The sequence below is a fragment of the Eutrigla gurnardus genome, assembly GCF_963514095.1.
Source record: "Eutrigla gurnardus genome assembly, chromosome: 13".
NCBI classification, from domain to species: Eukaryota; Metazoa; Chordata; class Actinopteri; order Perciformes; family Triglidae; genus Eutrigla; species Eutrigla gurnardus.
The window spans coordinates 20,225,054-20,251,086 of NC_139936.1; the positions used below are offsets into that span (position 1 = coordinate 20,225,054).

General features: G+C 44.0%; 1 protein-coding gene across 2 annotated transcripts in view; it reads left to right on the top strand.

Annotated features, from left to right (window-relative positions):
• kremen1 (kringle containing transmembrane protein 1) overlaps nt 1–26,033 on the top strand; it is a 55,276-nt gene that overhangs the window by 12,111 nt on the left and 17,132 nt on the right. For both annotated transcript variants that reach the window (XM_084025544.1, XM_084025543.1), the window contains exons 2-3: nt 8,419–8,581; nt 17,000–17,091. In XM_084025544.1, the coding sequence (XP_083881670.1) occupies nt 8,419–8,581; nt 17,000–17,091 (255 nt within the window). The remainder of the gene's footprint in view (nt 1–8,418; nt 8,582–16,999; nt 17,092–26,033) is intronic.

The following is a 26,033-nucleotide window of genomic DNA, read 5'->3' on the forward strand; positions in this document are numbered from 1 at the left end:
AAAACATTAAGAGGACGTTAAAGGGTAAAAACTACAGGAGACAGTTTTTTTTTCACTTTGTTAATCTCAAGGAATGCCTTGGGCAGATTTCTATCAATTTGGCACAAACGTCCACCTTGCTCAAGTTTGAAACAATTGAAATTTGGTGATGAAAGGTCACTGTGACCTCACAAAACATGTTTTTGGCCATCATTCAAAAATGCATTTGCTAAATATGACAATTTCACACAGATTTCTAACTTATGAAGTGAAAACATTTTTCTCCATCAACAGGAAACTCTGAATCAAAACTGGAGAGCAGGATGTAAACTTAGCGTGTTTGAACGTTTGTGCAGAGAGATTCCCAGCAACACCTGCACCAACATGAAATCGGAAAGTGGGCAGTTGACTGAATGTTCATATCCTCAAAACACCGCCATCTGCGAAAGCACTTTGATTGTCAAATCCTTTAAATCTGCTTCACACAATGGCTTGTCCTGCCTCAAGTCTTTTTCTGATTCACTTAGGCATCGGCCTGTTTTAATCGTGATGATCGTCTGTTAGGAATAAACAGGAAAAAGAGCTGACCTTTTGATCTGGTGCAGCAGCGTGTTGTTGTTGCAACCCTGTATTCACACAGGACCTCAGGAAAGAAGAGACAGAGGAGGCGGTGTGTGGTGTGTGTGTGTGTGTGTGTGTGTGTGTGTGTGTGTGTGTGTGTGTGTGTGTGTGTGTGTGTGTGTGTGTCCTGTAATGGTTGCACTCAGTCCCTTGCAACAGTACTGACAGAGTTTCAGCCTAAACCACATATAATTTACATTCCTCAGATAGCAGCTAACCTGAGCACAAATAGGACGATCGAAAACAGGTGTGTTACAGACCACCCCTTTTCTTTCATGGTTCTTAAGTGGGTTAAAATATGGGGGGCTACATACGTATGTGAAGTCCGACACTGTGTATGAATAAAAATGCTGTCATCGGAGAAGCCTGGAAATCATCTTACGAGAGAGCGGACAGGCGGCCAGCTGAAGCCGTACTGGCTCATGTACTGTTGTTACTGCAAAGTGATTACTGCCTTCAAGAGAGGTTGGCACATTGTGTGGAGAGGAGTTAGGGAATTGACAGACATGTGAATTCAAACACACACACATACACACACACACACACAGTGGGTGATATCTACAGGACAGAGATGAGGGGGTGAGAATGGCATCACCACAATGACACTGGCCCCACTGAGGGAACAAAGGAGACTGTGTGCATGTTTATGTATGTGCCCTCCTTATCCTTCACATCGGATCCATCTTAAAATACTGTGGCTGCTCCACTGATGAAAATTGCTCCCTTTCATTATCACTGTAAGTGCATCTTACGGGGGGAAGTATGGGCATGAGAGAGGAGAAGAAAGAGGAGGGGGGGCTGTGATGTGGGTAGGAGTGCAGATTAACGCATGTTTTGTCACTGCATATGTTTATCGTGCCATCCGACTGTGCAAGTTGACTGAGAGATCATTTTACCATCCACTTACAGGCAAAACAAAAAGGAGAGAGCCGGGCTTGAAACGCCCCCATGCAGGGCACGCACGGCCATTAGCAACAGTGAGCCATCATGACTTGTATCACAAGCCATAAATCCTCTGCTTATCAAAGGCTGTATGCAATGAGGAACCCCTATGGGATTGTGCTATTTTCTTTGCAGAAGACACACATTAGCAAGCCCTCTTCTCTCCCTTGAACCTTGCATCGGTTGTTTGTTTGCTCCTAAAAGGCCCCGACCGGCACAGCTGTGCCACAGAGCTCCCCTGGAATGAGATCTGTACCTTCAAGCTAAGACCGGTGGCGTTTGAGACGCTAACTCTGTGTTCGCTGTTAATTTTACAAGCCTGGTCTTTGTAGGCCTCGTCTATAACATGGGGAAATGTGAAATGAGCCCAGTGTTCACTCCACTGCAGCTATGCACAAGAAGGAGAGAAAATTAGAGCCTGGGTTAACAATCTGCGGGATCATAAAAATACGGTCTTTGTCCCACCCTGACTCACTGACTCTCTGTTTTCCTCTCTTCTTTCATTTCTGCTTAATCTCGCTTCCCATGCCACCACTCTGCCTTCCACAACATTGCCTACAGGCTCAATGCTCTGCTCTAGTTTGCAGTTTGGTTTAATTTAGGACAGATCGATCCCAGACACACTAATTGTGAACACCCTCAGCCCATCGGGGCTTATCTACCGTCTCCGTCCCTACGGTCCCTGCTTTCTCCTGGTCTTGTTTATTCTGGTGTTGGAGTTGTTTTAAAGCAGGTTTCCTTTTGTTCGTTAATCCTGTAACCCCTCTTCTAATTGTATGAGTGGGAAACTGGGGAAAAAACAAAAAGAGGACATTAGAAGTCAAGTATTTGAATCGTGTTTCAAAATTTGCCCCTATTTTTTCAGTAGATCAGTGGATTATGACTTGAGGAAATGGTAAGGAGGTGTCAGAGGGAGGGAATTTAACACGACATGTCGTCTGCCCTCATGTCAGGTATGACAGGTCTCTGATGTCTACATTCTGCCAGCAGCTTTTTTTTCCCAGGGTTTCAGGAAGTCCCCGAATATCCTTTGACGTCATTGTCAGAGTCTGCAGCCCACCAGTCACTCCCTGTACGCCTGCCAAGTTGAACTCAAAATCGTCCCTCCTCGTTCCATCCTCGTCCACTCAGCCACCCATTGGTCAGAGTGTGCAGTGTTCTGCCAGACATCATCCTGGGCCAATACGGCAAAACCCGATAAAGGTGGATGTCTTATCTGCTTCTGCAAATTTGCTGATTGATTTTTGCGAAATCCCTCGAGACATATCACTTAGATTTAGGGCCAGAGAGCAGCTTGTGGCAACGAAAAAACCCTCAAAACCTTTTATGCTTTCCATTTTTGTGACAAGAAACTTCAAACAGAGGGGTTTTTGGCAGTGCGTTTAGCCCACCACTGGCTCCAGCAGATTAGACTCTTTCCATTACGGAGCTAAATAATAGGGGCCGCACTAGAGCGAGATGGGGCCATGTTTTATAGGTGCTACCAAGCAACTTTGGCAGGGAGTCCTGTGGGTCTGTGGCTACTGTGGTAGTGAACTCAGGAGGTGGTGCAGCGGAGGGTTTTTGCAGAGAAGAATGGTGGTGATGGGGGCTATTTTGGGACTAAATGAGGTCTTGGCCTGTTTATGGCCTGGTTATGCGGGGCTACAAGCTTATGACAAAAGCATGAAATGAAAAAGGAGGACTGTAAAATCCCATCGAGAAGTCATTGTCTGCAGATTTAACTAGCTAGAAGCATCTGCTGTTATCATTTGGGAAGCACCATTTCTGCGTCTTTTTGCACTTTCGTTGACCCTTTCTGATGAGGGCACTTTAAAACTAAGAAAACTCTTTCAGTAGAAGTAGTAGAAGAGAGATTAGAGAAGCCAAGGGAGCAAGGTGTGGTCCATTAACTGCCGAGTCCCCCCTCTGAGAAATCACTGACTTCTCCTCCGCAACATCCGACTTCATTAAAAAAGCCTCACTGAATCTGTGACTATCTGTGAAGCCTGGATAATAAATTTGAAGCAGTCCTCCTGCGATCCTCTGAAGTCTGATGTGGTTTTGATGTGGAAATGGATGCTGCTGGGAAAAGGGGAACCAGATTTGTGTTGCAGCCAGCTGTGTCCCCCCAAGAAAAGAAATCTGTAACCCGCTACATCTGGACTGGTTTGGCCTGGTCCTGCCCTCTCTTCTTACTACATTGACATTAATGAGCCCCCAGCAGTAATGGCTACCAGGACACAGTGGAGGGGAAACACATTGTCGCAGGTTGTGCATTAATAGTCTGCCGTTACTGTCATCTCAGCAGACTTAGGAAGCTCTCTGAAGGCTCATCGTTGAGCTCTTGGTGGTGTTAGTGTTTTTTTTTTTCTGCATAACACTCCACGTGCATGTTTTCTATCATAGACTCATTCTGGGTAATTCTATCATAGTGGAAATATTGCTCATGCACCAAGCCTGTTTTTGTGTCCCCACAGCTCAAAAGCATATAATAAAGATGGAAGGAAGCTCTTTATGTCAGCCCTCGCTGAGGAAGCAGTCGCCTGTAATTATCGCTGCTTTTCATCCCTCATAGCAACAAATAAGTGCTCTTGTGTGACCTGGCAACGCGTCACAGGGAAACCATTTGTTTGTAAGCTTGTTTGTTTGTTCTTGAGATCGCATTACCAAACCCTCTTTCTCTCTCTCTCTCCTCTCTCTCTCTCTCTCTCTCTCTCTCTCTCTCTCTCTCTCTCTCTCTATCTCTCTCTCTCTCTTTCTCTCCCCCTGCTCTTTTTTTGGAGCATCAAGTGCATTTGAAGTTGCAATGTGGAAGTCATTAGCCACAAATCCCAACCAATATAATAACAGGGCGATTAGCTCTCTCTCAGCGATCCGCTGCTGTTTTCTTTTTTTCCTTTTTTTTCTTGTCGCCGGGGTGTGCAGTATTCTGTGAAGTGCAGGGCTTGGTCAAGGGCGAGTCCTCCTCTTCCCTTTCCCGGATTTTCTATTTGTAGATCTGCATGTATTTCATAGTAGAGCCCCCCCCCCCCCCCCCCCCCCCCACACACTTCGTCTTTCATGCGGTGGTGGTTCTGTTTCTCCATCACGGTCTCTGATGAAACCACAAGAAAGCCCATGCCCATGTGACGAGAGCTCAACAGTTGCTTGGTGACAATGAGAGGGGTGTGAGATGGGGACCGCCCGTGTTCGGAGGGGAGTAGGCCTGGAGTGGTGACGGTCCATTCAGCGGAGGAACTTTATTTCCTCCGGGCGGGGGTGCAAATGCTCACACCGCTCCAAAGTAAAACGGTCCCGTTCTCTTTAGCGTGATCAATGTGTGGCCATCCGCAGGGCTCTGAAATGGACCATTCATCTTTAACGATGGCCTCACTTATCTCAGAGCCCTTGCAGATCTGCTACTTCCCATTCCCACCACAAGCAAATGTTGCCTTGAAACCACTTGGAACACCCCCCCCGGTGGCAAAACGCTGCCATATTTACCATCCCGTACTGAAAAGCTAACTTGGCCGCAGCAGGGCGGGACGCTTGCCAGCAGCAGCTCGTTCCAAGCGGACCATGTGCAGAGGAGCTCTGCTTCATCCTGAAACTCCGGAGTAAAGTTTCCTGAAGGAGGAGACGAGACATTCACAAAGTCATTTGGCTCTTCCTTTGTGATACAGTACGTTGAGCGGCGCTGCATGTAGCCAAGTTCAGTCATTTTAATACCCGCTCTTTTCGAGCAGAAGATATTTGAAGGACGTGAACTCATTTGGGATGCAGCCGGCCGCCCTGTCCCCGCATGATGGTATCCTCTCTGACTGGGGCAGCAACAGTCGTGATTGCTTTTGGGGAGCGGTGACTCATGATTGTGCTTGTACCTCTGCCAAACTCTCAACAGCAGTGTTTCCTTCCCTTTCATTCTGTTGCCGTGGCTGCCGGCGTCCAGAAAAATGGAACTGCAATGAAAATTCATCATCTGATTCCTGTCCTCCCGAATTTGTACCGGGGGATATCATATTATACAACGCATATCGATATGCCATCATACTTATGATACCAGGATAATGTTGACGTCGTTATCTCCAAGGTCTTCTACAGGTTAAACGCTGCTCCATGGTGATCATCTGCATCCTTTGCACATGAAACAATTGCATTATTTAACATGCCTCGCCCATCCTCTGGGCGTCCGCCCCAAACAATTACTTGTGTCCTCCGTCGCTCTCATCCCTCCCTTGTGTAAGGGGAGCAAGAGCATGACCCCTGTTGTAACACCATTAAGCTGTTTTTTCTAATTTTATGGAGTCCTCTTCGGCCTCAGACACTCTCAAGTGGATTTACGATCCGGGTGGGTTGATATCCTTGCATGCTGAGGTGGTATTCATTTGCCAAGAGAGCCATTTACAGACAATAGAGTGGCATCACAAGTGCAGGAACCTGACACCCTGCAGCGCCTTGCTGAGCCCCTGTCAGCCGGGCGATGGATGGCTGACGAGCTTGACTGAACGTCACAGCCGAAACAACTTTACATAAAAGCAACTTTGGCTGACACACTGAGAACAGTCGGGGCCTTTGATGACTCCAAAATGAAGTTCGGTTCTTCTGTGGTGGATGCAAGAGAGTGGAATGTGTGTTGGCGTGTAAAGTGACTGCTGTAAATATCGCAAAGCATAGTAGAAAGTATTGGACGCTAATAAGTGAACACATAAAACATTTATTTCTTGCCTATTTGATCTACATTATACCTGTTCTGAAAAACTTTGAACATAATTAACACTAGGCAATGGCGGACATGACAATTTGAATTTGAACAAAAATTGCAATTCACGATATTTTCACCGATAATCATAAAAATCTGCTCACTAAAATATACCGGTCACCCGTGACTATATTTACGATTATCCCAAAAAATGGAAATTCACAACCTTATTGTGATTTACAATTTGCAACAAAATCCTTTACACACCCATCACTAATCAACACACTTTTGATTTAGGAGTTAATTGATCTCCTGAACCCTTTTAAGTCTTTTAATTGTCATCATTGATGCTACCTGGCTCCCGAAATGGCATTTAGAGGTTGCCACCGAACGATGGATGACAACAGACTACAGAAGCTGAATTAGAAGGCTGTGAGGCGAAGCCGAGTCTGTGTATGAGTTGAAAGGGGATGACAGAAAAGGGCAAAAGCAGCAGAGAAGAAAAAGTGTGAGAGAGGGGAGAACAGTAGGTGAGAGAGAGAGAGAGAGAGAGAGGGGGGAGGGGGGAGTTGGGAAATATTGGACTCCAAAGAGAATGAGAAAAAGCCTTGGAGCACAGCTGGCTCACCAACGGGTGTAATGACTGTCATATTGCAATGCATTAGCTCATACTCATAGCCCAGACAGCTTGACTTGATGAAAGGGGCCGGTCATTGGCTAACCACGTACATAGCAACAAGACCCCATGGATACGGGTCAAACAAGCGAGTATTGTTGGTGTTTGATTGACAGGCAGAAGGTGAAATAGTTCCATGAGCTCTCGCTTGACATTTGTAAAGCAGATGAGTGGACACTTGAACATGTTAATGCACAGTGAAGTGTAGGGCAGGGTGACATGGCCGATATCTTCTATCCCACTATAGGTCATTTCATATCTAAATAATATAATATATAGATGATATGGATACTCCTGGATAAAATATTTGACAAATAAAATTGTATTTTCTCATATTTTCTCATTTTATTAAGAATTAAGTGCAAAATGAACATAGCAGTTTCAAGTGAAATGATATAGAAAAAATGTATAAATGTAGGCCTCAAACTAAATATGAATCACAAACAGCTGATAAATGCATTTTATAGGATAGTTGGCCGAAATGAAGGCCGGTGATAATTTACACATATACATCTGGGTCTGAATCAACCTGCATCGCCCCCATAACCTCAGTGATTAATGAAGAGTTGTTCATTTATCAGAGGTGAGCTGTTGACCGATTAGTTTCTGGTTTTAGACCTGCTGTGTTTGCGTTCTGTGTCATTGCAGTATACAGGGAACGGACTTTCCACAATTCCACGACTTTCTGATGAGTTCCTCTTGTTTTGGTTAGAGTCTGAGAAAATGTCCTCATGTCATGCCTCCTGGAAGCGAAACGGCTGTTCAGGCCTGCTCTGCTCCATATGCAAGAAACATTAAGCATCGCCCAAACGCCATAAATCTCTCAGCAACATAGTTTGAAGGCTGGTTTTTCGACACCACGATAGAGAAAAATTCAATTTGTATTGACTTATTTGCATCCATTCTTTGCAACTTAATGAATAAATACTGTACAAAGACAGTGAAACCCCCCCTTGAGGCTGAGAGCGATGTTCCTTGATGGCTCATCACGCTCTCCTCAGCCATTGTTTATTTGAATTCCCTCTTTCAGGGAGAAAAAAAGTCTTCCAGCAGCCATTGTTTTGCTTTGGGAAATCATCTCTCTCTCTTTCTCACACACACACTCTCTCTGTCTCTCTCTCTCTCTCCCTCCCTCTCCGACTTGGCCATATGGTTGTCAAACACATCCTGGAGATTTGAGCCATGTTTGCTTTTGTTTTATATCTGCGGGCCATATTTCTTCTCTATGCTCTTGCGTTGACATTTATTAAAACAATACAGTGATTGATCTCCCTTTAGCACGTTTGGCCAGAGCTCAAATGGAACGAGCCTGTGTGAGGAATAAAATGATCCTAAACGTATCATCTATGATCATTCCGAAAGACAATAAAACAGTTTTAATTTGCACGCGAATATTTTGCTAAATCCCGATTCTGCATGCGGGTCACACGTGCGGCTGCTTGTTTGAAATGATTTTCATTTTCATCTTAATAAATGTCTAATCCCTTAATGGAGACACAAGTGATTTTTCTCACATTCATCATTTCATTTCTCTTTTCAGAGTGTTACACTGCCAACGGAGAGGACTACAGGGGCTTCCAGAACCAGACCAGCCTGCATGTTGGTAGACCCTGCCTCTTCTGGAATGAGACCTTCCAGCACCCTTACAACACCCTCAAATACCCCAATGGAGAGGGTGGTTTGGGCCCCCACAACTACTGCAGGTGAGCCCCTTTCTGGGAAGTTCACTGAAACAGCTGTACATAAAGAATAAGTTACATAATCTGTTATCCATTATTTAGTGATTAGAGCAGGAGGAGCCAAACTTCTGTGATTGTGGGTCCTATATGGAACAATATAAGGAGGCCAAACAATAGTGAATGTTTTCAGTCCATTACACTGCAAAAAATCAGGGTTTCTAAACCAGCACCATGTGTCATAAAAAAAAAAAAAAATACTACTACTAAACAGTTTAACTTTTGATGTCACAGTATAAAACATTTGTGTGTCCCCATTTCACAAAAGGTATTTCTGTATCTGCTGCTCTTACATTAAATTTAAATGATTTCTACAATATTTCAAACTCTTACAGTGCATGGCCTAAATGCCTATTGAACAGATTAGGCTGTTCAGTGTGTATAAATATGTGAAGTTACAGGCAATTAACAAATATTGTTTTTTGTTCATGGCCTAAGTGTACACTAAAAGACTATGATGCAAATGTCAATGTAAGACAAAACTAAAGATGTAACAAACAGAACAGGCAGAAACGGTAAATATTGGTGTCTGTGCCAAGAGGCAATTTCACATAATTTAGTCGACATCTAGTGTTTGAACTAGGATGTGCAAAGTTCATACAGTGTAATTTATTCAAAATATGCTCAAGCTATGTTTTAGTTTCTTACAAATCCACCGCAAGCACTGGGAGAATAACTGTTCCCTCTTGTATTTTTATTGTAAAGCAATCTCCTTCTGTGATGGAAATGCGTCACATTCACCACAGAACCCGAAGCAGTCTAAGGCCAGCAATATTTTTAGCAGCCCTTATGATTGATGTTATTGATGTCAAAATGCTGCAAGTAGCACCTTTTAAAAAAAGCTCAGAGCTTTAAACTTCCTACATAAAGCATTTGACTTTCTGAATAATTTAGAACCAAGTTGTTTTTGCAAAGGGTTTGAGCACAAGGGACCCGCGCAGGCATTCACCGCTGAATATTTTATCGGTGGTAACCAAACAGAACGTTTAGCCCCGTCCTCTAAAGGTTGCCAACATGCATGAAGCGTTTGTGTCATCAAATCTCCATCCCTCCTCCCCGGAATGTGAAAGGACGCGGTGGCTTCGGGTGCTTAGAAAAAACCCCGTCTGTCCATCCGTCACAGTGCGACTGTCAGCGTTGTGTGCACGACTGTCAAACTTGTGTTTTTGCAGCGAGCCACGCTCTCGTGAGTCAGTTCAGATTTGCCGAGACGTCCAGAACAGTGGCTTGGCCCGGATCGCCAAGCGGTAAGAAACAGAACACCCCCCCTCCCCTTCCCCCCTCGGCCCAAAACCTCTGAAACCTTTCTCTAAGTCATGCTTGTAAACTCATAACGCAGCAATGCTTTGAAGTGGCACCGGACGGATTTGTTTTTCCTCGAACTGGACAGGAATTCTGAAGATTTATGAGTAGGATACATGTGGAGGATCGCGGGAGGCTCTGCCTGCACATTAGGAGCGTATTACGTCCAGTGAGCGATCCAAAATGCACATCTTCATTGTTTGGATTCGGCTGTTTTCTTGGCCACTGATGCAGTTAGCAGCTTTTCTAACTCACTGACAGCTCATAGCTTTGTTTCTTCCTGACAGAGGGATTTCTGTCACTTAGGGCCGTAGCTACGACTACTCCCAGTCTCTCTCAGACATCCTCCTTGTATAGAGTCACCCATCAGCGGGGCTAATGGGGACCAAAGTGGCCACTTCATTGTGACTAGATGAGGGATGGCATTTATGGCATGCCTGTGCAGGGTCAAGTATCTTGCGCATGCGTCCACCCACATGTGCGTTGGCGTGTGCACAGAACATGTATGTCCCTGCAGAGGAAGCAGCCTCAAATAATGTGAAGTTGAATTTGTTTCATGACAAAGAAAGTGAGAGATGCCTCGGGACGCTGTTGCTCAATTTGGATGGCAAATATCCCTATTTACATGAAGTGCTTCCTGCAATTCAAATTTTTGTTTGCCATTTTTAACCTTCAAACCCTTTCTCATCTCTCCTGCCTGAGATCCGTCTGTCTTTCATGTGAGGCTTAAAGATTTGTGGACGTCTTTTCGAGAACACAATAGGTGGTAATTCCTAGACAAACGGGGGGAGGGGGGGGGGGGGGGGAAGGGGTAAAGAAGGGGTAAAAAAAAGAAAGAAAGGAGAGAGAGGGTATTTTTCTTCTGACCCTGAGGCCAATTGGGGTTTTATGAGATGAGAGCTGAGGCGACGGCACAGGTGGATAATGTAAAGTCGCGTGTCTCCGCTTCAACACACGGCTCTTAGCAAACATCCGATGTTGATGCAGAGAAGATGAGGACTAGAGAGTCACTACTTACGCCATCACTGGAGTTTTCCCCGTGGTGATTTAGTCGAGAGGGCACCACAGTGTTGCAGCAGAAAAGGCCCTAACAGCCCCCACATTTCATCTTTATAGCCTGCTATAAAAACCCTCAGCGAAAACAGGGAGAAACTGGGCAGAGGGGAAATGTCACATTGTTCCCCTGCAAAAAAAAAAAAAGAAACACAGAGCCTCTGGAAAAGGACAACAGCTCTCATGTCTAAGCTAAGATTCAGCAAAACTCATTTCAGCATTGAATATCACACTACGTATCATCAGTGTGGTCCGTTGCAGAATACAAATCATGTCATAGAGTGGAAAGTAAAGGATTCTGGTATCAAGCTTGGATGTTGCCTCGCGGGTGTTCTTCAATTTCACACTTTCTTTTCACTTCTTAAGTACTTTTTTGACCTTTTCCAAAATACTTCATGACATTCATAACAAGAGCGTCACACAAATTGAAGCACTGATTTATATTTTGTTTATTGTTCCTTCTAATCTACTGTTCCTACAGGCCGATATCAGACTCTCCCCCGGGTGCATTAGTATGACGGTGTGAAGTGTATGGCAGTTCAGTGGGTGGTTGAATAGCTTTGCCAGCCATTTATATTCAGGTGTGTGCATGTGTGTGTGTGTGTGTGTACTGTACAATTTATGAGTGTCCACTATGGCGTCTAATGCGTTCCCCTTACATAGATGAGATAATGGAAATGCCAGAGTGAATAGTGTTCCCCAAGTTGATTGTAATTGAATCTCCATGATGTCAGGTGCAGATCTGAGGTCAGGCAAACTGCAGCCAAGTTGTCCACCGTTTGTATGACTATATTACGATCCCTGTGAGCTGCTTTGTTAAATCAAGAAGTTAATAGAAGTGTCCCGTGAGAAGATGATGAAGCATCAGCCATCAGCATTACAGTCATTGCAGAATTGGAGTAGGAACCGATTCCATGCAATAAAATGCACCTCTTATATATTTGTTTGTCTCGGAAACAAATGTGTTTTTGATCTTAATTACGACAGTCCTCCGAATAATTTAACAATCGCATAGATATATGCTGCGGCCACCAGTTTTAATTATTGATACTTAAGTCTCTGATCATTTCTGGTTTGTCCATCAGTTTGCTGTGGCGGATGCCTCAAAATACTACAGTACCCATGAGCCTCATGAGGACTTAATGAGCTCCTCTCATTTAGATTGTGGTGCTCGGAAAAGACCGTGTCCGTAAAGTCACCGTGGATCATCCACAGGCCTCGATGTCTACAGTTGTCATTGCACCTATTTCTGATGAAGAAATAGTTTCAAAGAGAACCGTTGACAGCGAGGTCTGTATCCAAAGTAGGAGAATGCCTCAATGCAACAGATGTAATCCCATTCAGCTCCATGTATTGAGTTGGAAGCGGAAATCTCAGAAGCAGATCTTAAAACCTGGGGAATTAAAACCCAAATTATCTACATGGCTGGATTCCAACAGAGGCAGGGGAGAAAAAGTTCCCTTTGTAATTCCAATCTATCGATCCTTTTAGCCCATAGTGAAGAAACGTAGCCGTGTGTTGATCAGCCGCTCATGACACTGTAACAGCTCAACATCATATTTAGCATTAGTGGACCGTGAGAGAGCATCATCAGTAGACAGTAGACTATACATACTGGCCCACAACCAAATAGCCCTCTTCTTCAATACATGCATTCATGCAGCGCAGCAGCAGGCAGCGGTTTGCATGCTAAATCACCCAAGTCAATTAAAGAGGCTGCTCTCAGTCAGTAAATTGCCAGACTCTGATCTGCCGATGACCTCAAATCCCAATCCAGACAAGCCTTTCACCACCACTTTCCAATCAGCATTTCTCTGCTCTCCAGTGTGGCTTTAATGTAATCACTCGGGGCTACTGCTCACCTTCAATCTCCGTCCGACCACATCGACAGGCTCAGATTATTGTTATTATGGGTTTAAGACGCTGCAGTGCAACAGTTTCTGTACCATTTGTTCGCTCCGGGCCTGTCATTGCGGAGTGGAGGGGAAGTCTTGTTCTGAAATCTCGCGTCGCATCGACATTGTCGGAATCTGCAAGGCGCGATCTTTTAGATAACCCTAAACTATCCAACACAACAAACTCTAACTCAACACCTGCATTTCTCTCTCCAACTCTCTCGTTCACGTTTCAACAAGTCACATGACAAAACAGAAAGCGAGAGGTGAGAAAAACCTTTCATTTCTCCCTAGGGCCCCCTGTTCTGTTGTTGACAGTTAATAGCAATCTGGCATGACAGTTGAAGAAATAAGCACTTTTAGTGGAGGTATGTTGAATTTGAGCAGTTTCCTCGAGCGGGTACACTGCAGCCCATTTAGCAGCTTCCATCCGTAGCGTTATCTTGCTTTTTTAGATGTTTGTCCCCGTTAGTAAAAAATATAGCAGGGTCCAGGTTGAAAAATACCAAAGTTACCCTTAAACTAAACACAAGTCCCTCTAGAATCTTACTTAAAGTTACCTGTTGAAAAAAAAAAGATCTATAAGCCTGTTATTCCAAGCCTTTGCACACACAGTTCGATATACATTATTTTTTTATGTCGTTTCACGGTGCCAGGCTTTTTAAAGGTGATCATAAATTTCCTGATTAAGGCACGTGGAACGCGGTTATTAAAGGAAAGCTTTTGAACGGCAGCCAGCCGAGAACAGCTGTTTTTCTCTGTGTTCAGATGTAAGCCGCTCTTGCCTTCAAGTGCAATGTGGCTATAATTGGCTCTGCGCCAAAGTGTGTGTCTCACTCCCAGCAAAATGAGACAATCAGCGTAATTGTGCCAATTAAGTGTCCAAACATCATCTGTGATCTACCGCTGGCTATGGGAGTTTTTTAACAAGTTTTCCTACTCAGGGTCAATTGGCATGCCATCTCTGACACACACACACACACACACACACACACACACACACACACACACTGGCAGTAACTTTTGTCACAATGTCACCACAAGGACCGAAGTCTTTCTCAGTTAAACAAATAGATACCCATCCATCCTGTCTGCTCTTATCTGCACCGTTGCACCTCACCTCGGCTGATCTGACGCTGTCTGCTTCCACAACACACACACACACATACGCACACACACACACACACACACACACCCACATACGCACACACACACACACACACACACACACACACACACACACAAACACACACAACACACACACATACACACACTGGCACCTTGCGGCAAGATTGATTATGTTTCTCTGTCATGTGGTCTGGCCTTTTCACCTTAGCCCTGTGGATGGTGTTCCCATGCTTCTGCTAAAGTGTGTGTGTGTGTGTGTGTGTGTGTATGTGTTTAATAAAGAGATGAAAGGAGGATTTAGGAGAGAGAGAGAGAGAGAGACAGAGAGACAGACAGAGAGAGAGAGAGAGCTCGGAGGGGCACACCACGTCATATACTGATCAAAGATGCCGGTGGGTCAGACGTGGGATGGGTGGTCTAGTGAGGATGCTGATGGTTGTAATTCACGTCTGCCTCCTTAGGGGGTGATTAAGAACATGCCATAAATTACATAAGTGGCTATAGTTGAACTCCTGGGAGTCGTATTTCAAATGGGGCTATTACCCATTGACATGCATGAAAAAGAGAAGTTGAGAGAGTAATAGAGAAAGGGCGTATAATCCACCGTTTGGATGGTTGGACCCAGTTTTTGCTCTTTCCATTTCAGCAGTAGCCTCGGGCCAAGCAAACAGGTGTCTGCCCCCAAACTGGGTGGAGCAACGAACAGATCCGGGCTAAAGATATGGCGTCAAATGTTACTGGAAAACATGTGACAATTTCAAGTTGAGAGACGATGGATGGCAGAATGCTAGAGAGAATAGAGAATAAATACAAATGGAACTAGACAAGGTCTTTCTTAACACATCCACATTGATGACAGGCCACAAGGAAGAGACAGAGAACTGTTTGCCAGATATCGAAAGTGAGCGAAAAGCTTTCAGACACTTAAACTTGAGTTCAACCCAACAAAAAAACATCTTTGTCAATACCTCATTCTGAGTGTGAAAAGAGAGGAGGAAACTCAGGCTAGTGTTCTTGATAGGAGAAGAAAAGAAATGGAAACGCCCTTCACAACTTTGCTTACAAAAGGGGAAACGGGATAGTGCAGTGCCTCAGGGCTTTTTCAAGACGCTACAATGAGGTGTGTCAAAAGAGGAGAGAAAAGGTCCCTGGCAATTATAGTCCAGGGTGGAAAAAAAACCTGCAGTGTCATCTTCGTGGGCTTTTTCAGTCGACAGGGTGTTTGTTTACCGTTCACAGAAATCCTGAAATAGAGCTTCGGAGGTAAAACAGCACCGAGATGATCTCCCTCTTAAAACTAGCTGCTTTGATATCATTTAACAGCAATTTGGAAGTTGCCATGAGGGCCACGATGTACAAAGTCGCATGATCACCCTGGAGACATGGAGCCTTCACACAGCTTTTATACAAAATTTTCATCTTCAATCCCACATATTGGTGCGTTTGTCAGTGAAACTAAAAAAAGCACAGAGGGGCCTGCCAGCCTCATTACTGCTGGTTAAGTGCCTTGATGATGTTGAAAAGAGGCTGCAGCCTCAGACAAAAGCGTCGCCCCCATCCCATTTTTCAGGTCTGTGTCTGGCCCCGGAACAAAGAGCCTCCCCCCCCACCACCCTCGTCCACCGACCATCTCCACTCATCAAAGATGGGTCTCCAAACTAAACCCCAAAACAATTGAAAAATTGTAACCGTATTTAACTTTTTGACAACTGTTTGTGAATATCAGATGTAAAACAAGAGTGAGTTGACTCTCTGACTGGATCAGCAGGGGGAAAAAGACAGACTCACTGATCACTTTCTTTTGCTGCTGATACGGATAGTGAATCCTTGATGAGCCAACAAGGAACAGTTCTGTTGTTGTTTTGTTTTGTTAGAGCAGCTGGTATACAAGGCTGGACATTTCTTTTTTTCAACAATTTCTCAAAATCATTTCTAAATGACTCCTTCAAGAGTGATTATTTGCATTAAACACATAATTGAAATTATTAAAAAAATACAGGATTGGCTATTTTTTAATTATGAATTATAAGCTACTTTAAGCTACTTTGGATCATAATTCTCTCTCTAATTTGTCCTTCAAACGACTGTTTTTATTCAAGTTTCTGCAACATTTTACAAGATGAAATTTGAACACATCATGCTCACCTTATAATTAACCTTCACCCATTTTACTTTTACATTTTCTTTGTGACATGTTGACCTATGTGACTTTGTGTTTAAGAATTTCTTCCCACCAAAAAAATATCTATTTATCTATCTATCTATTGTTTGTTTATTTATTTATGTATTATTTGCTGCTGCCTGGTGTGTTGTCAACATGAAAATAAAATCCATGTAGGGGTTTTAAGTCAGTTAATTACACCATTTACAATATTTCGATAACACCTTCCTCAACACTAGTTACAAAGTGCTTCGCAGTAGCATCAGTAAAGAAAAAAATTCCAAGCGCAGAGTATACAAGTAAAAAACCCTATAAAACAGTCAACGGACTGAGTAGCTCTAACGTGATATCCTTTAACGTCCTTTGGCTTTACGTTTGGCACGGCGTATATCCAACGGGTTTTGGTTGGAAGTCCTAAGTGGACGCTCGGTGGTGTAAGGGATTAGTAGCTTGGCCTCAGAGTGCCTCATAAGCGATTAAAAGAATCAACCCTGAACTTCTCTGGCAGCCAATGTAGCGAGGCTAAAATAGGAGTGACGTGAGATCTGCGTCGAGTTAAGAGCCGAGCCGCTCGCTTTGTACGAGCTGACGAGGTGCCAGGGGCAGTTTGGCTAAGGCGAGTGAAAAGGGCATCGCAAAAGCCAAGATGGGGAAAATGTGTGAACAATACATTTCTGCTTGTATCCTCTCTGGAAAAAAAGGTTTTTGACAAGCTACACTGTTGGGTCTGAAACAAACTCAGCTTATCTTAGGCCTGAAGCCAAAATGAAGAGGGAAAAGATACATCGTCAGGTTGAACCAGCTTCACGTGGACATGGTCTAACTCTTACCCCTCTCTGTCTGCAGGAACCCTGATGGGGACGTTCAGCCGTGGTGCTACATTGCAGATCATGAAGATGGGATCTACTGGAGATACTGTGACATCCCGACATGCCAGAGTAAGAGATCATTGCCACTCCTTTATTTTTTCTGTCTGTCTGTCTCTTGCCCTTCCATGCCCTCGGGTCCGTATCATGGGCGCATGGACCAGCTATTTTCACTGCTACGCTCATCTGCTTGCCTGCCATGAATAGCCTTTATAGACTGTTTGGGTTGTACACAGCTATTATCATCTGAAAAATGTCTCTAATTGCCTCCCGTCACCCCTCCTCCTGCCATGCCCGGGCCTGCCCTTAGTTTAATGTGAGCTGTCAATCACTTCCTCAATCACTGCCTCTCTTTGTGTCGTTGTGCGTATGTGTGTGTGTGTGTGTGTGTGTGTGCTTTTTTATGAATGTGTTCACTTGTTTTGACACGTTTTTTGTTTTTTTTGTGAGCGATTATTTGCATCTACCTGTTTGTGGGTCCATTTGTATGTTTCGTGCACATGTAAGTGTGAGAGTGTGCCTCTCTAGTAATTACTAGATGGTTTTGCGTGATGCCACTGCTGTTTAAGTTGGGGGGTTTTGTGCTTCTGTCTTCTCTACCGCTTTGGCACAAATTTACAAAAAGCTGCCTGTCTTTAATCCCATTACTTTCATTCCCTCTACTGTTTCTTTAACCACTGATTACGTCTGTCACTCGGCCCGGCTGATATCTGGTTTTTCATACCTTCATATCTACCTGACATTTCACCAGTGTGTATATAAATGAAGGTATATGTCAGTTAGGGTGGGGGGCTGCCTTAAAATCCACCTTAAGTAGCTGGGATGCTATTTTAGCATTGACTACAAGCTCTCTCGCAAAATATTTACGCAACAATATTCTTGTTAAATCATCTGGAATGTAGACATTATGACTAAATGGGATAATAGAACAGCTAATACAGTCAAGTTCAGAAACTCGCTTCACCTCACTGCAAAGCAACCTTTAAAACAAGGAAACACTTACGATATGACGATGTCCAAACTCTTAGACAATATCTAATCTGATATCAGGATATTGATATTATATCAATATATTTCCCAGCCTGAAAGCTGTGACTTGGTGATGTTGTGACTTTTCAGTGCAGTCCATCCCCTCTGGCTGTCCCACTATTATCCTGTCTGAGTAGCGAGCTTGACTAAAGCCTGCTGTTTGAATGGCTTGCGTGTTTCGTGTGTGTATAGGAGCTTGTGTGTATCCCATTAGTCTTTTGACTGACCTATTTCAGACAACTGTGCATTTAAGTCATTTTTTCTGTGCCCATATCCAAAACCTTTGTGGTTTGGGAGGCAAGAGAAGGGCAGACCACGCCACACCATCTCTGTGCGGAGCCAAGCTCATCCCTTATCTTTGGTGAAATTAGGCCAGCTTTTGTTCCAGATGGGTTCGCCATGTGCTGCTCCAGCCTTGTTTTTGTCTAGGATCCAGTACTGTGCAGCGTGTAACCCATCCTTGTAGCATGTGGCCCATTTCTAAAGGCAGAGAGTTTCGCCCCTATCAAATGCTGTCTTGCCTGAACGTCCCTCTTCCGCGTGGGTATTTAAAGTCCCGAGCCCTGTAACGTAAGAGACGGAGATAAGTTTCGCTGTGTGCGAGGCATCCAGTGTCATGAAAACATGCTCAGTGGAGACGGTTTCCTCGTTGCCGGGGTTACCAGGGAGCTTCCAGACATGGATTATTATTGTGAAACGCCAATCACTACGTGGTGCCTCACCTTCTGGTGGTGTCTCACTCTCTGGTGGTGTCTCACCTTCTGGTGGTGTCTCACCTTCTGGTAGAGTCTCACCCCCTGGTGGTGTCTCACCTGCTGATGGTGTCTCACCTTCTGGTGGTGCCTCACCTTCTGGTAGAGTCTCACCCCCTGGTGGTGTCTCACCTACTGATGGTGTCTCACCTTCTGGTGGTGCCTCACCTTCTGGTAGAGTCTCACCCCCTGGTGGTGTCTCACCTACTGATGGTGTCTCACCTTCTGGTGGCGCCTCACCTTCTGGTGGCGTCTCACCTTCTGGTGGTGTCTCACCTACTGATGGTGTCTCACCTTCTGGTGGTGTCTCACATTCTGGTGGTGTCTCACTCTCTGGTGGTGCCTCACCTTCTGGTGGTGTCTCACCTTCTGGTGGTGTCTCACCTTCTGGTGGTGCCTCACTCTCTGGTGGTGTCTCACCTTCTGATGGCGCCTGTTCTCAATCTGCTGCGTTCTAAAGCCACTAAGTGAGAGAATGCTGATGCCGTCTTATTGTCAGTGTTCTCAGTAACAACAAGACTGAAAAACACTGCGGTGTGCCAGAGAAAAGGGCGACAGTGCTCTTTGTTTTCATTTTGTCTGGCTTTTGTTTGGTCTGTGCCTTCATTTTGTCTACTTCTTTTGCTTACTCTTGATGTCCCATGCTTGGTAGTCGGTGGTCACTTGCTGAGGCACCTGAAGCCTGCCAGCAGCCGGTCTGTCATCCTGCTGTGTTCCCTGTCATCTCGGGTCATGCCACCCCGGTGAGAGCGACACACCCTGCAGGAGTGCACACTGCGAGGCGGTTCACACAAGGCTAGAAACACATAGTTGGACAGGGAGGATTATAGTGTCGGTCACAACATTTGTTGATTCTACTAATCCCTCGCGGCAGCAGCTATCATGTGGTGGATTTATCCAAACATTTCAAAAAGGTGCGCTGTGAAAGCACATCGGCTACTGTATGAATTGACATTTCCACGGTGTGTCACGGTGGATGCTGGTTTTGGATGCCCAGATCATTCCCAGGCCCCTCAATGCTCAAAAGAAGTGGTTCTTATGAGGTGGGTTTTTTTGTAGTTTACTAGTGGTGCCTCTAGCTAAACTACCTCCGGGCTTCATCAGGGTCACTGTGCTAGAGCTGCCTGTAGTTCAGATATTTAAAAAAAAAAATCTGTTTTCTGGTTCCTTGTGTTGACAAAAGCTGAATTTCAAAGTACACTTCACACATTGATTAATTTGGCCGATTTTCTGTTGAGATTTTTAAAGGAAGTTAAATGGTTCAGTTAAGTGGTAAAAACCTTTTGTTCCAAGCTGTGCTCCATATCTCGCTGTTGTGACATCTGCAGATTGACTGCTTACTCGACCATTGGCAACGTGACATTTCCTGTTGAGTGTTTCCTTTCTCATATTGGACGGACATTTTGTTTTGGCGGGGCTCCTTTTAAGCCGACGTGGATGTGCTTCATGGTGTGTCCCAGCTGAATTTGATTGACACAGAGTGAAACTGTCAGGGTGAAGGCCTCGAGCGTTCGCCAAAACAAAGACGCTTTGATCTGCACGCCAGGAGCTCATCTCAGCATGCTGTAACCAAGAAAAACTTGTTGTTCCACTGTGTTTTCCTGCAGAAGAGAAACTTGCAGCAGCTGTGAGACTTTCCCCGAATGGGATGATGCCTTTTAGGAAAATGCTTATTTGGAATATGTGGAGGATTACGGAGGGGGAACTACACCCGTTTTCAAAATGCATACATGTTATTCCTATGGTTTAAGACAGTCCAAACATAGTAAACACTTGAGCACAATTTCGAGTTACTTTCCTTCAGTATTTTACGTTTATGCTAATACTTCTACTCGACTACATTTTGGGGGCAAAATTATACTTTTTGCTCCACAATATTTGTTTGACAACATTACTAGTTACGTAGCAGATATAAACAAGTAGTACAAAATGTATATTGACTAATAAATAATGATATGTTATTACACAATAAAAGAGATACACATTAATGCATCAATAACTTTAATCCAGTTTTCTGAAATGGGCAATTCTGGATAACGAGTCCTTTTACGTTGGGCACTATATTTTGTTGCTAGCACTTTTGTTCTTTTATTTAAAGCTCCTACAAGGAACTTTAATTTTCCTTAAAAAAATTCCTCATGTCAACTTTAATCAAGAATTTAAATGCAGGGCTTTTGTATCATTTACTTAAATAAAAGATCTGAGTACTTCTGATTTAGACATAATGAATACAGGACAACAGGATGGTAACAAATAAACACTCCCTTAAGTTATATATTTTCTATGAATTTAATGTCTTACCATATGTTTACAGTGTCTCTTTATTTGACACATCATTACTGGGGCTGACAATACTGCTGTATTGAGTAATGAGCCTAATTATCTCCACAGCAGAATTCCTGTTAGCTAATCTGTTTAGTTTTAAGGTGTTTCTTTGTTATAGAGCTATCAGGTGTGTTTGCACCTGGACTTTTAAGAGACTTGATTACTTAAATGCCTCAATTAGAGTAGTTAGTACTTTCATCTATTTGAACAATTGAGGGAACATCCGATTAACCTTGTCTGTCACCGTGGAGCGATAGTCTCAGTATCAGACGCACCACATCCATCTGGCAAGCTAACCAGCCACACTTTGAAGACATAACATAACAAAGTAGTTACTGGTTTGGCCCAAGGTTTTATTGCTTAACGTAGAGGAAAATATGCAGTGATGAGAAATTGTCTTCATTTAGAGTGATTCATGGAGCCGCTAAATGGCACTCATGGCACTCAGGCACACCTGAGTAGACCGCCAGCCAGTTTTTAATGAATCTGGCCAAATATATATGCCAGAGCTGCCCTTGTTCAACATTTCGGGATGAGACCGAGCCATCCACACGGGTCAAGGGTTTACGAGATTTGGGGGAAAAAAGTATTTTTCTTTGATTCACTCAGTAAATGTCCATCTTCTTCGCTCAAATACGAGCAAATACAAGGTATGAATACCCAACACAGAACGCCTGATATACCAGGTAGCATGGCTGTAGTCAAAATAGGGCTGCAGTTAAGGATTATTTCCTTCATTGGTTGGATTATTTCTCGGGCGGTTGGTACTGACTGGTTGATCCCCTGACTTCTCCAGTGAAAAATGAGGCTCATGGTTAAAAGTGCAAGGTCTCCACAGCTATTAAACTGCTTGCTATGAAATTTGCAACAAACAATGAGAGTAGGAGTCCTAACGTGATTCCTCAAGTTGTCTTCTACTAGCGGGGGCAAAGTTATTACTTATCCAGTGAAATATATATCTACTGGATGGATGAATGGATGTTCCCAGACCCCAAAGTACAGTCTTCTTCTTGGCATTTATCCTTGATAAATTACTTAAATTAATAATCACTTCATTTTCTTTAAATTGATTAATGGTTTCTGCAATGACTCAAGACCATTTAGCTGTGGCCAGATGAGTTACGTGGCTGGGCATGATGGATTTGGAGACAGAAAGGGGGTCTGAGAGACCAGACAGAAGCACAGCAAAATCAGTTAGTATTCAAGAACAAAACAGGCAATAACCAAGGCAAAACACATGCATATAAAATGAGAGAATGCTTATCGGGTTGGAAGGGGAAAAAAGCATACATTGAAGAATGTATAATAGGCAGCAGTGAAACGGTTGAATGAATGCCTGAGACAAAAACAAGAGCAAGTCAAAATAAGAAAGAGGCCGAGACAAGCCGAACATGTTGGACATGTGGTCTAGAGACCGAGCCCAGACTGAAGCGCCACAGCCCTGCCCCGTGGCTGTTGTGGTTGCCTGGACCGGCGATGCTTTCAGGTTCCGTTGTTGCTGTATTTATCTCATTCAACTGTCATTGTTTTCAGAGGCAGACTATTTCCTCTAGGTGGTCTTGTACCAGCTTCCACCACAAACAACCCTCCTAACCAGCATACTGAGGCAGGTTCAGGCATCACTGTGTGTGTGTTTGTTCCTGTACTTTTGACAGGGTCAAATCTGGTCAGAGATTAAGGTGAGAACATTTTTGTGAAGTGAGCTCATTTTGGCCATTCCTTTCCTTTTTAAGGTGCTGCTGTAGGTTAAAAGTATGAGGATTAAGGTCGGGGTGATGTCAGCCATGCACTGCTGATTGGTTAAGTCTTGGCTTGGCGACTGCACTGTTGTTTCCCTTTTTTTTCCAAAATTCAGACTTGTTAAAACTCAAAGAACCATTTCTAACATCTGATCCAATGGAACCAAAAAAAGGCTTATCATGTGGCTCCCCATAAAAGAACTCCATTCATAAATACCTAATGTAGTTAATGAAAAAAAGATGTGTTTGCACTTGCACGCAACCAGTGTCCAAAATTAGGCATTTTGTCCTCACCGCCCCAGGCTTGTAAATTAATAAATTACCTGGCAAGTTTATTTCCTACCAACCAAATTCATTATAAGACGTTTATCCTCCTTCTTTGTAGAGCTGTTTTGTGTATAGTATAACCAGGTGCTGTGTGAATAGATCCAGAGGTTTAATTTAAAATCTGCACACTCACAATGGAAGTTTTTGTCTTCATTTTTTAAATTTGCCACATGGGAATGAAGTTAACTTTCTAATATGAGACTGGTAAACCATCCACATGCTCCAGGAAAGGAATAGATGTTGAGGCACTACAGATTTCAATCAGCAAATCAGGAGCCTGTGATTTTTACTAGTAGATTTTTCAGAAAACAAAGGAGTGCAATTTTTTCTTACTGTTACGGGTGCTAATTTTTGGATACGTGTCAGTTTTGTGTTACGTGTCCCCTTTCACCTGTATCAGGCCTCTTACTTGGCAAAGAGGGTCGGGGAGCTTTGAACACGCTCATTGTTATCTGACTCTGAACTTTGACCTCCTCGGAGCTCCACCCACCTCTCCCCTTAGGGGAAATACCTGCCTGCAGTGATATGAGGAAACTCTCAGCCAGAAACTAGAGAGTAGAGACTCAGGAAAACAAGCCACAGGACATCAGGTAGATTTAATCTCTCAGCCTCTCTCACTCCGGCTCCTTCCCTCTCTCAACGTGGCTGGCGTTGAATCAGCCGGGGGCCATTAGGGAATTAAACGTATCGATTACGAGGCGAGCCTGTTGTGTAGAATGTTTGCTAATGAGAACAAGTAGATGGTCATTGTTTAGTGCTTGTCCTCTCAGGAATGAGGGCTCACAGCCAAATGCAGGTTCCTAGCAATAAATGTGTTTTCGTTATTGGATGGTGTTCGGCGAGTGGAACTCGAGCTCAAAGTGCATGTTGTGTGTGTGTGTGTGTGCGTGTGTGTGTGTGTTGTGCCATTTTGTTCATCCAAATGTGATCAAAGAGCATGGTTGATATGGATATAGGCTGCGGATGTGTGGGGGGGGAGAGACAGAGTGGAGTTGTTGATGGTCAGACTAAAGTTTTGGGTGGATTTGGTGAGTGATTTGGGACCAATGATGATCATGTTTTTTTAGGACCTCTATGAGGCTGTACTGTGGGTAGACTCCCATGACCTTTGCTGCTCTCATGCTCTCATGCTCTCCAGAGGATACATCTTATGGGATTCCTGATTTAATCGCTCCATTAATTGTTGTCTTGAGCTACTTAACCAAAATTTCAACTATGCACACAAGAGGCAGTATGTCATTGACAGAGCACATTAATAAGGCTTTTGATCAGTGAGTGCATGGTTTTTGTCTCTTGCTCCATCTTCAGAAGAAAAAGTTGAATGGGCTGATTACGGTTGAGAAAACAATCGGCATGCTGTTTATCATTACTTTCTGTGGCATCACTGGTGTTATTAGCAGACACTAGACAGCTCGTCTTGTGTCATACTCTCCTCATTCAAATGTGAAATAGAAGATCTGAATGCAATTTGTTTCGTTTTTTTTACACTTATTAGAAAACATCACATCACACGTAAGGGGACTTTTCAAACCGCTGTGTTAATCGTAACACATTTTCCATATCTGGCCAACTGTTTTTGCACATTCCTGGAGCCTTCGCCACCATCAATGACATCCAGATAACCACGGCAACCTGCCACGGCGGACACACGAGGAGTAAATCTCTTTGAAAATGAATGATGATAAATGGAAGTGTACCGCTGAGCGTATTTAACGCCTGAGGTGGCCACAAAGTGTCTGCTCGTCTTTTCATCTCCCGGTCGCCTCTGTATCCCCCCCCCCGGGACTCTTCGGGACACGGGCTATTTGGTTTGTCAGTGACACAGGTTGGCGGCCATTTTTCATCTCTTCCCTGCATTGTTCGGCCCGGTCTCAGAGGAGACACTAATTATTCATTTAAAGCTCCGGCTCTTTCCTCTAATTAGATGGTTAGTCGCTCTCTCAGGGCCTCTGGGCTGGGGCATTGATCTCCTCCATCTCAATCTTGTTGTAACACAGCCTGCACCCCACACACACACACACACACAGAGGACATACAGATACAGTCAAACATGCACGTGGTATGGAACATACAGTGGAGGCCCTCTCTCACACACTCACTGCCCAGCAGCATGTTTTGAACATCCCACTGTCAAAGTCAGTCTGCCGAATACAAATACTTCTCTCATTCTGTCCAATAATAAGTCCCTTATTGTATAACTGTAAACTGTTCCCATTTTACGGGCCGGATAATTTATGATCTCCATAGAAAAGCAAAGCATGAACCCCTAGCAGAAACACATAATAGCAACTCCCACCACCTCACCAACAATACAGAGTTTCCAGAAATGCTGGTCCTGGGGGAGTTAGTGGCATATTTCTCCGTTTCTCTTGTGTTCCCTCTCCGGTTGTGGTGCAGCCGACAAGACTAATCACAGGCTGGATGAAACACAGCAGCTGTATTTATTTGTGTGTTGAATGGCTGCGCTACGAAAAGAGGGTAATAAATGCAGCCGAGACACAATGAAAGAGAGACGATGGAGGGTGGGGGAGAAAGTCACATAAACACCGACTGTGATAAGTGATGTTTGTTTCCTTGATTTGTTGCACTAAGCATTCCTAAGAAGGCAGTGAGTGTTGGAGAGGTGTTTGTGTGCAACAGATTTGAATTGTTAACTTGCTGATGATGCATTAATGGATTCGTGGGAGTGTTTGCAAGACTTCAACATACCTGTGTTTTGAAATACTCACATCAAGCCTTTTAGCACCGCGCTTATAAAATCCTGCTTCTCCTCTTTTGACCACGAGGCTCTAACATCCCTTCTCTAATGTGGAAGCACTAATGACTTTTTTGTCTCTGGTTC